Source organism: Typopeltis vanoorti, chromosome 25 (genome assembly GCF_054136105.1).
Source record: "Typopeltis vanoorti isolate ZY-2024b chromosome 25, IOZ_Tvanoo_1.0, whole genome shotgun sequence".
In the NCBI taxonomy this organism is placed as follows: domain Eukaryota; kingdom Metazoa; phylum Arthropoda; class Arachnida; order Uropygi; family Thelyphonidae; genus Typopeltis; species Typopeltis vanoorti.
In genome coordinates, this window is record NC_143573.1 from 63,400,525 (window position 1) to 63,414,000 (window position 13,476).

Consider the following 13,476-nt stretch of genomic DNA (forward strand, 5'->3'; position numbering starts at 1 on the left):
ATCGCTCCCCCAACACAACCAGCCACCCTGAGCTCTTTAATTTCCTCTCCCTAAAAATCGACTTTCTCCAATCCCACTTTCCCAACAGCGAAATCATCCTTCTAGGAGATTTTAATGTCCACAATAATAGCTGTCTTTCCTCCTCCAGTTGTACAGATCTTGCAACCAGAGATGCTGAAACATTTGCTATCACTAACGGCCTTACACAACTTGTCCAGATGCCAACCAGAATACCAGATAACCCAAATCACTCCCCAAACACGTTAGATCTCTTCTTCACCAATGACCTCTCCAAATAAACAGTGAAAGTAGTGATCCACCAGGGCTATTCTGATTATAATCTAGTGCTTATCTCCTTCCCCATGCAACAACGTTTACACAGACACTCCCGTACAAGAGTAGTTTAGCACTATAACAGCGCCAAGTGGGACAGCTTTTCCAACTTCTATGCCGCATTCCCATGATTGGACTATTGCTTCCGACCTTCCAACCCAAACATATGCACCGAGCTTATTACCAAAGTAATCTTCACCGACATGAATAGATGCATTCCACACTGCACTCTAAACTGCCATTCTCTAACGAAAGCCTGGTTCTCCAAAAGATGTGCCAAGGCTGTAGAGATGAAACATCAGACATACCACAACTGGATATTTTTGAAATCAAGAACCTCATCCTCCTTCAAAGCTTACACCGAAGCCCGTAATAGATGCAAAAAAACAACCAACCCTTCCAAAGCAGTGTTCGAAAGAGCAAAAAGCAGGAAACTAGCACCCTCTCCAAACGGCAGCCAAGCCTTTTTGTCTCTCGCAAGCAATTGGCTGTAACCTCTGTCCAACAATTTCCCACCCCTATCATACCCAAATGGCCCTACTGCGTCATCACCGACAGAAAAAGCCAATCTTCTGGCTGCATACTTTGCTTCAAATGCATGCATAATTGACGATGGTAAATGTTCCCCAACCATCCAGACACCTAACATACAATGCCACCTATATCCTTTTGCCAGGAGGAGAGATCAGAAAAATACTGTCCAAATTAGACACAAAAAAGTCTCCTGTCCACGACGGCATTCCCCCAATTGTTCTGAAAAATTGTGCTCCAGAACTGACCCCTATTTTATGTAATCAATATATACTCTCTTACTCCACTGGAATCTATCCCACAAACTGGAAATTGGCCTATATTCAGCCCATTTCCAAGAAGGGTGACAAGTCGCTGCCATCCAATTACCGCCCTATCTCGCTTACCTCAGTCCTGTCAAAAGTAATGGAAAAAATCATCAATTCCCAACTCCTACCCTATCTTGAAGACACTCGCCAAATAAATGACCATCAGTATGCCTTCTGCCCCTGCTGATCAACAGGAGATCTACTCACGTACTTTACCCATCTCTGGACAAATGTTATGGAGAGGTTTGGCGAATCTCAAGTGGTTGCACTAGATATCTCCAAAGCCTTTGACCAGGTCTGGCACAAAGGCCTACTAGGCAAACTGCCTTCATTCGGTCTGTCCCAGGACTTCTGTAGTTGGATTGCCAGCTTTCTGTCTGGACGCACATTGTGTGTGATGGTGGATGGCTACCTATCCTCTCACCACTCAATTAATGCTGGGGTCCCACAAGGTTCTGTCCTATCACCAACCCTCTTCCTGCTATATATCAATGACCTACTGCAATTGACCTCCAACCCAATACACAGTTTTGCAGACGACAGCATACTACACTCCTCACGTGCATTTGATAATCCTTACCCTACACAACTCACCTCAACCTACAGAACATCAACCACCACCACCCGCAACTCCGATCTCCAAGCCATCCTACAATAGGGTTCAGATAATCTCATAAATTTCAACGCCAATAAAACCCAGTTCTGTACTGTTTCCCATAAAAAAGAACCATTGTTTCCCAGTATCCTTTTTGACAATACCCAAATTTTCAGACAATTTGAGATCTCGCTCCTTGGAGTCACCATCACACCAAACCTCTCCTGGCATAAACATATCACAACCATTACATCCACAGGCTAAAAAAAACTAGGATTTCTCTTTTGCTCAAGCTGCACCAAAGAACAGCTATTAACATTATTCAAATCACAAATCCGCCCAGCTATTGAATACTGCTCCCACATATGGGATGGGGCCCCTAAAAGCTCCCTCAAAATGCTCGACTCAATACAGAGGAGAGCAATTAGACTTATCAATGATCCATCCCTTACCAATTCTCTCCCTCCACACTTTCACACAAACGTATGGTCTCTGCAGTATGTATATTCTACAAATATTTCCATGGGAAATGCTCATCTGAAATAACATCAATAATTCCCCGCTCAGTACCAAGCTAATTGGAACACGTGCAGCTTCTGCACACCATCCCTTCACAGTACACCTAAAAACAAACAGAACAAGTTTCTTTTCCTCTTCCTTCATCCCTGCAACTGCTGCACTGTGGAACAATCTCACACCTGCTGTGTTTCCCAAGGAATACAATTTAAAGTCATTCAAATCAAATGTAAACAAATTCTTCCTTTCCCAACCCACTACCCATACACGGTACTAATGTGCTATAGGTTGACCAACCAACCTCCAGTGCATGGGCTCAACATAAAAAAAAAAATTTTTTTTTTGCGAATACAGTACAACTGGGGCATTCGATGTGAATTGTAGCCATTCCCGTTAAATGCATTAAAGATGATTGTCTAAAGCAAAATATAAAAAGTAAGCAGATCGCATAAAAGAGAGGATTACGAGAGTGCTGAAAGGTGTTCTGGTCTCTTATCATGATTTTCTGAATTCAAGGATGATTCAAATGATAGTGGTGTATGTTATCAATGCAGTCATCATGGCAGAAAAATCGCATATAGCTAAAAAATAAGTAAACTGCCAAAACATAAAAATACCCAAATATTTTTATATGGCAATTTGCATATAATATTAGCAATTCGTCTTTGAGCAGTCAGCAGCATAGAACTCTTCCGCAGTGCGCATTGGAGTGAGAAGAGTAACAGTGACGAGATATTTTACGAATTATTGTCACACTTAAATAGTCACATGCCTATGAATTTGCCAATGGCATAATTCCATCAATTTAAAAAATTGATGGAATCAATTTTATGAAATAAGAATTTCGATCTAGAAGAATTAGTAAACAATTATGAGCATGCTTGTTTTATTGCTAAATTGACAAGTATCTCTGATAATGTAGCCTCGATGATACTTGATTGACTGTCCAAAATCATATTTTATACAGTTAAGATAAACTTAAAGGGCTTATCATGCTCGTCTAGAGCAAGCTTTTACAATCAGCCATGCTTAAGATGGAATCCGAACACAACCAGTTGGTTGAAATCCTGTTGTCCTGGTTAAGTAGCATTGATCAATGATACTTAATCAAATAGCTACAATACTGAATGCTGACACAGCATCTCCAATTTTTTGTACCACTTTCTGTTGCAACTGAAGACTTCTGATTTAGTTGAAATTCAAGAAATATATCTTATTCACTGGGTGTGGATGTGGCGTTTGCAAACCACGGTGCTTGGCCGCACGAAGGAAGACTTCATTTCGAGTCTAGTCGGCGACTAGAGGAAATTTTTCTAAGCCTTTGTTCGACAGGTTCCCGAGTTAGTCGAACTGTGGCATTGGCAAGCAGGTTTATTCTCCCGGAAACTCTGGTTCTTCGTCTCGTAAACTCAAGAAAATCGACCGTAGAACCCACATTATTTCAGACATTAAACACGAGTGTTAGGGTTAGGGACCACGAGATGGCAGCACTTGTTGAGCCGTCACTCTTTATTGCATGCCGCTTAATTAGTGATAGGCTTCGGCCAGCTATCTCTGACTGGGTAGTAGTGGAGATTGAACTGCCCACTCAGTCTCCAAAAGTTAGATAGGGCTGAAAACGGTCTCTCCTACTCCCTATATATATGGGGGGGGAAAGCGTTAGCTGATTTTGCTGATTATTCACTTTTTGGTAGCCTAATAATTCAAAGTTCAAATGATCGGTTTCACAAACATCCATGCTTATGCGAGATTCAAACTCGCAGTCATTTGTGTTGTATTTGGTAGCTGGAAACCATTGTTATAGCCTCAACCAACCACAGGAATTATTCGTCCTACCAATCACACCACGCCTATGTAGCTCAGTGGAAGTGGCGCTTGCGTCTTCTGCACTTGGTCGCTCGAAGTCAGGCTTAAGTTCAAGTCTAGATACCGACTGGAGGAACTATTTCTAAGCCTGTCTTTGACCGATTCCCGAGTTAGTCGATCTCTGGAACAGGCAAGCAGATCTTTCCTCCCAGAATCATGGATTTTTTATCCCTTAAACTCAAGAAAATCGAACGTAGTACCCACATTATTTCAGACAGTACCATATCCTGTTAGGGTTAGGTACCAAGAGATGGCAACACTTGTTTTCCAGCCTCTTCATCGGTGGCTGCTATAATTAGTGATAGACATGGGCTAGCTATCTCTGATAGGCTACCGGTGGAGATTGAACTGCCCACACAGTCTCCAAAATCTAGATAGGGTATAAAGACCTTGCTTACTCCCTATAAGGGAATAAAAGGTGTTAGATGATTTATTATTTTTATTTTAGGTAGCCTGTGTAGCTCAGTAGAAGTGGTGTTTAACTCTATTTAATGACTGCACGAAGAAAGACTTGGAGTTCAAATCTAGTCGCCTACTAGAGGAATATTACTAAGCCTTTACTCGACCAGTTCCCGAGTTAGTCGATCGCCGGCCTAGCAAACGGTTTTTTTCTCTCAGAAACTCGAGTTTTTCGTCCTGTATACTCCCGAAAACACTATTTTTAGACATTAAAATATTGTGTTGGGGTTAGGGACCACTAGATGGCGGCACATGCTAGCCGCCTTCTTCACTGGGTACCGATTAATTAGTGATAGCCTTGGGCCAACTATTCCTGATTGGCTACCTGCGGAGATTGAACTTCCCACTCAGTTTCGAAAAGTTAGATAGGACTAGAACGGCCTCGCCTACTCCCTATATGAAAACATAGACGTTAGGTGATTTTTTCTTATTCATTAGAATAGTTAAGGAACAACAGTGATATTGCAATTAGAGGAAATATGAATATTGAAATTAGATATAAATAAATTTCCTAACACCTTTATTCCAAAAAAATAAAATAGTGTAGGCAGAGCTTCTTTAGCCATAACTAACTCTTTGAAGAAGACTAGTAGGAGTCAGTTTCTATGCTTCAAGCATTTACTGATAGTCATAATGAACTATCAACAAATCAAAGCTGTTTCAAGAAAGAGACTACAGCAGACCTGCTGCCATATTATTTTATTATTTTTATTCCTGACACCTCCAACAAGTCCGAAAACTCATCGCAGGAGGGCACCTACAACTGTCTCGCCGAACCTCTACTACGAATCAACTCCATCAACCGCCCACCTCCACAACTGGTATTTTTTTGTCTGTAAATTGCGTGTGTTCTGAAGGGCCGATTTGTCTGTATGTGGGATGAAAAACCCGAGTTTCCGGGAGAGAAACCCTGATACCTACGGATGAGATCGGCTAACTCACCTTCGATTGAAATTGTCTAGATAAAGATTCCTCCCGTCGCCACGAGAATCGAACTTAGACCTATTCCAATCGAAGGGCGCTATGTACCGTCGTTCTACCAATTGCGCTACGGAGATGATATTGTGGTCAAATCCTGATCCTCTTATTATTGTCCATAATATTGTGATCCACAGTCGATTTTCTTGTGATGCGGTGCTAAAAACTAAAATATCCAGGAAGAAAAACTTACTTGCGTGTGTCAAAGGTCAGCTGAAGGAAGGCTTAGAAAAAATTCCTCTGGTCGACGATTAAAAACTCTTTTTCAATAACATAGCAATCCCATGGAATGACTTTTAATGGGATTATAATAATCAAGTGGATATAATAAACAACTATGTTATACCAACTAAGACTGTTGGCATCTTCAGGGTGCATAACTGATGTAAGGCACTAAAAAGTAAAAAACTGTTACAAACTATAATCAACCGATTCCAATTATATTAGACAAAGAACAGAGCGCATACAATACATGCATAATCTCACTTGTTATTTAGGAACGTTCTATAGTTGTCACTGTAATTCAGTTCTGGTGAGTTGAGAGACCTAATAAGGGTCTTCCAGATCACGGGCAAGATTAATCCTTGGTTCCTGTTAAGGTTTTGTATACAGCAGGCAACTGCTGTGGCCTCTTTAAAAATTCTGGAGCGGAAGTCCTCCTCTGTGTAAGGAATTGTGCTTCTATCCCACTTAATGATATGGTTCGTTCTTGAGAAATGAAATGCTAACCCCGATTTTTCTTGTCTGTTATTATTGACGTCACCAATATGTTCTTTTTGCCTGATTTCAAGGCTCCTTGAAGTTTGACCAATGTAATTCAAGCCGCACGAGCAGGGTATGTTGTAAACTCCAGCATATTTGAAGAAAGGATAGCTGTCTTTTGGAGATCTTAAGAATTGCCTAATCGTTTCTGTAGGTTTAAAGGTCACTCTTATTTTATGTGGTCTAAGGAGTCTTGCAATCTCATTCAAAACTGTCCCTAAGTATGGAATGACGATGGTAGAAATATAATGTATGTCATCTCGTTGTCTTTGTCGGGGTTCAGAGAAAAGTATCTTGTGGACGAGTCCTCGAGGAAATCCATTCATAGTAAGGTTGGTAGATATCAGGGATGGTTCTTCCTGGAGGTCTTGTTGATCTGTTTTCAGGAGAGAGGCGCGGTTCTTCATCATGCGTACAATACTAAGTTTCTGAGAAATGTGGTGGGAGGAAGTGAAATGTAAATAACATCCTGTATTGGTAAGTTTGCAGTAAACTGAGAGGTTGATACCACGATTCATTAGCTTCTTAATTAAAGTGTCCAGAAATGATAATTGGTTATATTTTTCAAGTTCTGGAGTGAATTTGATTGTGTGGTGTAAAGTGTTGATCTTGTTAAGAAAGTCTAACAGGTCCTTTTTTGTATGGTTCCAAACAATAAAGATATCATCCACCATACTGTGGGTTTAGGGTCTATTTGAGATAAGATTTTACTTTCGAAATCCTCCATAAAGCGATCAGCACAAGATGGAGAGAGGGGGGGGGATACCCATTGCAAGGCCTACATTTCATAGAGAAACTGAACAACATCTCAATCTCCAATACGAATCTACTCGCCAGCCTGGATGTTACATCTCTATTCACTAACATCGCTGTGGAGGAAGTCATTAACATTTTGGGAAGTTTGCTCTCACAAGACATTACTTCTCTGTTCCATCAGTGTTTAACATCAAACTTTTTCATATGGAATAAAACCATATATCAGCAATTGACTGGCCTTGCAATCGGTAGCCCCCCCTCTCTCCATCTTGAACTGATCTCTTTATGGAGGATTTCGAAAGTAAAATCTTATCTCAAATAGCCCCTAAACCCACAATGTGGTGGAGATACATGAACAATGTCTTTATTGTTTGGAACCACACAAAAAAGGACCTGTTACTTTCTTAACAAGATCAACTCTTTACACCAAACAATCAAATTCACTCTAGAACTTGAAAAAGATAACCAATTATCATTTCTGGACACTTTAATTAAGAAGCTAACGAATGGTGGTATAAACCTTTCAGTTTACTGCAAACCAACCAATACAGGACATTATTTATATTTCACTTCCTCCCACCACATTTCTCAGAAACGTAGTATTGTACACATACTGAAGAACCGTGCTTCTCTCCTGACAACAGATCAACAAGACCTCCAGGAAGAACTATCCCTGATATCTACCAACCTTACCATGAATGGATTTCCTCGAAGACTCGTCCACAAGATACTTTTCTCTGAACCCCGACAAAGACGAGATGACATACGTTATATTTCTACCATCGTCATTCCATACTTAGGGACAGTTTCGAATAAGATTGCAAGACTCCTTAGACCACATAAAATAAGAGTGGCCTTTAAACCTACAGGAACGATTAGGCAATTCTTAAGATTTCCAAAAGATAGCCATCCTTTCTTCAAATATGCTAGAGTTTACAATATACCCTGCTCATGCAGCTTGAATTACATTGCCCAAACTTCAAGGAGCCTTGGAATCAGGCAAAAAGAACACATTGGTGACATCAAGAATAACAGAGAAGAAAAATCGGGGTTAGCTTTCCATTTCTCAAGAACGAACCATATCATAGAGTGGGATAGAAGCACAATTCCTTACACAGAGGAAGACTTCCACTCCAGAATTTTTAAAGAGGCCACAGCAGTTGCCTGCTGTATACAAAACCTTAACAGGAACCAAGGACTAATCTTGCCCGTGATCTGGAAGACCCTTATTAAATCTCTCAACTCACCAGAACTGAATTACAGTGACAACTACAGAACGTTCCTAAATAACAAGTGAGATCATGCATGCTGTATGTATGTATTGTACGCACTCTGTTCTTTGTCTAATATAATTGGAATCGGTTGATTATAGTTTGTAACAGTTTTTTACTTTTTAGTGTCTTACATCAGTTATGTACCCTGAAGATGCCAACAGCCTTAGTTGATGAAACTAGTTGATATAATATGGTTGTTTATTATATGCACTTGATCAATATAATCTCTTTAAGTCATTCCAGAGCTTTATGTTTCAAGAAAATTAAACGTTTTTTTTAATAGCAATCCCATGTTGATAAGTGAAGAAGATTAGATTGCTTCAGTTCGGTGTCATAAAACTATTGAAAGGTCAGGATATTAAAATCCATTAATCTTTCATAGACATAAAGATGACATTTAAAATTTTGAAATTGATGGAAAAACTGATGACAATACTGTCAGTATAAATAAAATACTGTCAGGAGTAAATTCAATATAACTGAATTTACTCCTGTTTTATTCTTGAACTTCTCTGCTGTATTACTTGTAAAATGCTTCTCAAGTCACTCAAGTTCATGTGTGGTCCAGGAAAAGCCAAATGGAGGGAAAAATTACAGCCACATAATACCCATGCAGTGTTACAAGGTTGAGAGACTATTTTTGAAGTCAGCAACAACAGTGAAGTATTTCTTGAACCATAAGGAGTTTTAGTTGTGTTAATTTATCAAAAAATGGTTGACAGTCATTTTGAGATATCTTTCAGCCAATAGCTATAGAATATTTTAAATTTCCTTTACAATATGATCCATATATAGATGATGAATGACAGTGGAGATAGGGTGCACTCTTGCCTTACAATCTGATATGTTACCACAATTACTTGATTCTTAGTTCATTGTTAGAAGTGTTTCACAAAATGCAGATACACTTATAAGAGTTTTGTTTATCCATCCATAAATTATTCTGGAACCTCTAGCCAGACAAGAATCCTTAAAGAAATATTTGTTTGTTTCAATAAGATCATTTTATCATGGTATTGAGAGTCTATACTATTAATTAGTTAATAGAGATCATTTTAAAACTGCTCTCAAACCATTTACACAATTTGCTTCTTTTATTTGTCCTAGTAATTCACATCCATTTTTGGTATTTATAGAATCCTTTATAAATATAACAAAGTTCCATATTTTTGACAAATGTGGCATAGTTCATCCAAGTGAATGGAAACTACCAGGACAGTTTCCATTCACAATCAGATAAAAGTAATTATTCATACAGGCATCTCCATGGAGTATGAAGATTCAGTGCTGGAATCCTATGCTGACCTGAGCTATAAATTGGAGTTCAATTCTCATAAAATTATGCAGAATAGAGAAATAAAATTTTTATATTTTTTATTATGAAACTAACTGGACTCAGAATAATTCACTTCATTACGACAACTGAAAAGCTTATCAGCCAGAATCATGTCTAGTAACTAAATTCATAAAGGTTCTGGATAACCTCCAGCTGCTGTGCTGTCATAAATCTGCAATAGAGGGGTAAACAACTTGTCTTAAGCTTTTCATAAACCATTGAAGTTCTTTAGCTGTGGACTTCACAACTGCGACCGTCTCGAGGACAACGTGATTGGCCCTATGCCTCCCAGTGTATCCTATGTCTGCCAATGCGTGTGTTCATGGAACTGGTTTGCCTATTATGGGGGATGAAAAACTTGAATTTCTAGGTGGAAAAAACCCTCTACCTACATATGAGCCCAGCTAACTCACCTTTAGTGAAAAGAAACCAGATAAAAGGTTTCTCATGTCTTGGAGGGAATTGAACCCAGGTCTTTCTGACCAAAGGGCTTCGTCTATATCGACTGAGCAACAGAGACTCTGAGTAAACAACTACGAGACACGATTTTAAATGTCTTTTTTTGCTTAATGCAATGAGAGCCCTCTAGCACTGAATCATATCTAAGTGTTTAGCTGTAATTTTATTTTCCTGGCATCACTACACAAAAATAAAATTATATAAAAGAAAAAATACTTAATTCAGTTACTCTTTAATGCAGATATAATAATTTTTCTTTTGTGCAGTTCTAATTCTGAAAAACTAAAATTATGGTAAAACATAGATGTAGTGCATGTCCTTCTTTATAAGAGAAAAAAAAAAAATCCTATCACTGGATATTTAAATCTGGATTGCAGTCAGCAAAAGATGCATTAGCAAGGATGATAACTGATATTTTTCTTTCTCTGTATGTACTGGGGGATGCTATCCTGTTCTTCAAGTAAATTTTATATGGAAAGATTATATTATAAAAAGGTGAATAACTGCACTACAAAACTTAGGTTGACTTGTCAGAACAGATATTACACTACAATCTTAACAGCTATCATTGTTGCTGTTAGCAACTTCTTAATTAACATAATGTTGGAGGTTTAATGGATTTTTTACAATTTGCTGTGATTCAAGAAAGAGAGACTATTCTTAGAAGCAGCAACAGCTCTTAGAAATCAACCAAATCTTAATAAATACGGTTGCATTAAGCTTCCGAAAATTTGGGAAACACTCATCACCAGAGATCCTACTTTATATTCCAGGCCACCTACACCCGCCCTTAGAGGGCGCTCCACCTAGATAGGACTTTAGTGTCATCCACGTGGTTGGGCTTAGTATTGTATGATATTTGTGTTATGTTACATTAGTTATTTTTGTAATCCCTGTAGATGTCCTAGTGACTAGGACGAAATATAGGAAGTATTAAATTCTTTTTAATCCTTTCTGAGTGTTGTAAAAAATCCATTAAACCTCCAACATTATGTCTTCACAGCACTTAAGCCTCTATACACGAATTCTTAATTAACAGCATGACAGGAATTACACTATTAGTATATTATAAATACATCACATACAGACTTTTACAGGAAGTTTTATATTTAAATACAACTGCTTCACAGTTCTGGATGAAGTAACACTTGTCATTAACCCTTAACAAGATTTCAAACACAGCATTTTTTTTTCTTATATATATATATATATAGAGAGAGAGAGAGAGAGAGAGAGATAATAGATAGATATAGATAAATTTCTTTTGAACTTCAAAAAAAAAAAAAAAAAAAAAAAATCAAAAATAATATCACATTGCCAGAGATTAAAGAACATAATACTGTTAATGTATTCTACTAATTATGAGGGGGGGAAAAAGTAGCCATACTTCAGCTATTCATGAATTATTCTATTGAAATACCTCTCTATATATTCTATTGAAATACCCCATCAGTATACCTATATATGCCTCAGTTTTGCATTGTTTAAGACATCTTCATCCCTTAAATTATAGTTATCCATAGATAACTTCTAAGCAATCCAGCTGATCACAACCTAAATTCATTGCATGAGAGCAATGTCTTGCACATATCATAGTAACGCCAGCTCACTGGAATACATGTGCAATACAGCAGCATTCTGATCTTTCTTAAACATGCATGTTTTCTGAACAGAAACCTATTTTCTTAAGTCATTTTTAAATACAGGGTAGTTATAAAATAAGTTCCCCTCTTTGGAGGCATGTAGCTAAAACCAATAAATGGAATGAGACCAAATTTTATATTGAGACTTCTGATGGCATGGGGAGATGATTTCCACGAAAAAAATAAATAAAAAAATTAGTACCAAAAGTCGCCAATAGGGGAAATTTTGGCACTGGCAAAGCCGAAAACAAGCAGATAATTACATTAAAGGCAGATAAAATGGAATAACAACATTTCAACGGTGTGAGCGACACCTGCATCACTCATTCCAGCTGGATATGTGGCACATTACAATGATAATAAATTCAAATTTCTTAATCATAGCTCTCAGGGCTACAGCTGACATAGGACCTGTATGCAGGTTATGAAACCTTCTAAATTCCAGAAGCGCCGCTATGGCATTGCACTGTTTAAGGTAAAACAACTGAGTAAAGCATGCTGAGGCAAGGTAGGATGCATATTGAGCACAATTCGTTAGTCATTCGAATAACTGCCTAAATGTTGGCAATCCCTTTTTAAGTGGAATTGGTGGTGCTGTTGTCATATACGCACAGTAAAATTTGCATAATCCTTTTTACCTGCATTTACTGCAAATATCTGACAGCTCCACCGACGTCAAAATTTCCCCTATCGGCGACTTTTTGGTACTAAATCTTTTTTTCGCAGAATTCATCTCCCCATGCCTTCAAAAGTCTCAATATAAAATGTGGTCTCATTCTGTGTATTAGTTTTAGCTACAGATACCTCCAAAGAGGGAAAGTTAATTTATGGCCACCCTGTATTTTATGTGAAGTTCTTGCACATTAGTCAATTCTCACCACAGTGATCTAGTGAAAAAAAAACAACTGTTTTTATAGTGAAAGGTTTGTATTTATAGTAATTTTTTTCTTGACATCACATTGATGCTATGGAGACTTTAGCTGGATCTTTTTGGTACTTTGTTTCAATGAGACAATTCCTTTCTTATATTAATACTAATGTAACAAAAAAAAATGCCTTGTACTTTCATCCATGTTCCGAATAAACAGGGAAAATAAAAAAAACAACATCTACACAGAAATGGTTTAACAAATGCAAAAAGCTGTATCATTTATTATACACTTAATATCTTAAAAAAATACATTATTATATAAACTTGACAAGTTATTTCCTAATTTTCAATAAAAGGAACCCATAAATGTAATGCTTAGCTCATCAGAGAGTCTTGCAGGGAGTGATCTTGGATGCCAGAACTGCCAATTATAATATACTTAAAAAGAAAAAAAAAAGAAAAAGAAAAAGTGAATGTAGTATCTTTACATATAAGTTTCAATAAAAGTAATATAAGTTGTACATATAAGTTTTCATGTGTATTAAAATGATATAATACACATGAAAACTAAATGAAATACAGAAGAAACTTGCAAAAAGATTTTTTTTAAAAACATTCAATTTCAAAAGAAGGATAATTTATATGGAAGAATAACATTATATTATAATAAGATTATCTTATTATACAAACAGAAGCAGAAACCTGATGTGATTTTGTCCATTATTATACACTAAAACAATACAGTAATTATGTACATTTTATATATAAATAAATAATATAATTGTCAAA

The 13,476-nt window shown here is 37.5% G+C and overlaps 1 protein-coding gene across 1 annotated transcript in view; it reads right to left on the reverse strand.

Annotated features, from left to right (window-relative positions):
• Nucleotides 1–12,936: 12,936 nt before the first annotated feature.
• Nucleotides 12,937–13,476, reverse strand: part of LOC150092796 (uncharacterized) — a 61,034-nt gene continuing 60,494 nt past the window's right edge. The window contains exon 6 of the mRNA XM_090414280.1: nucleotides 12,937–13,125. Within this exon, the coding sequence (XP_090270406.1) occupies nucleotides 13,034–13,125 (92 nt within the window). The 3' untranslated portion in view covers nucleotides 12,937–13,033. The remainder of the gene's footprint in view (nucleotides 13,126–13,476) is intronic.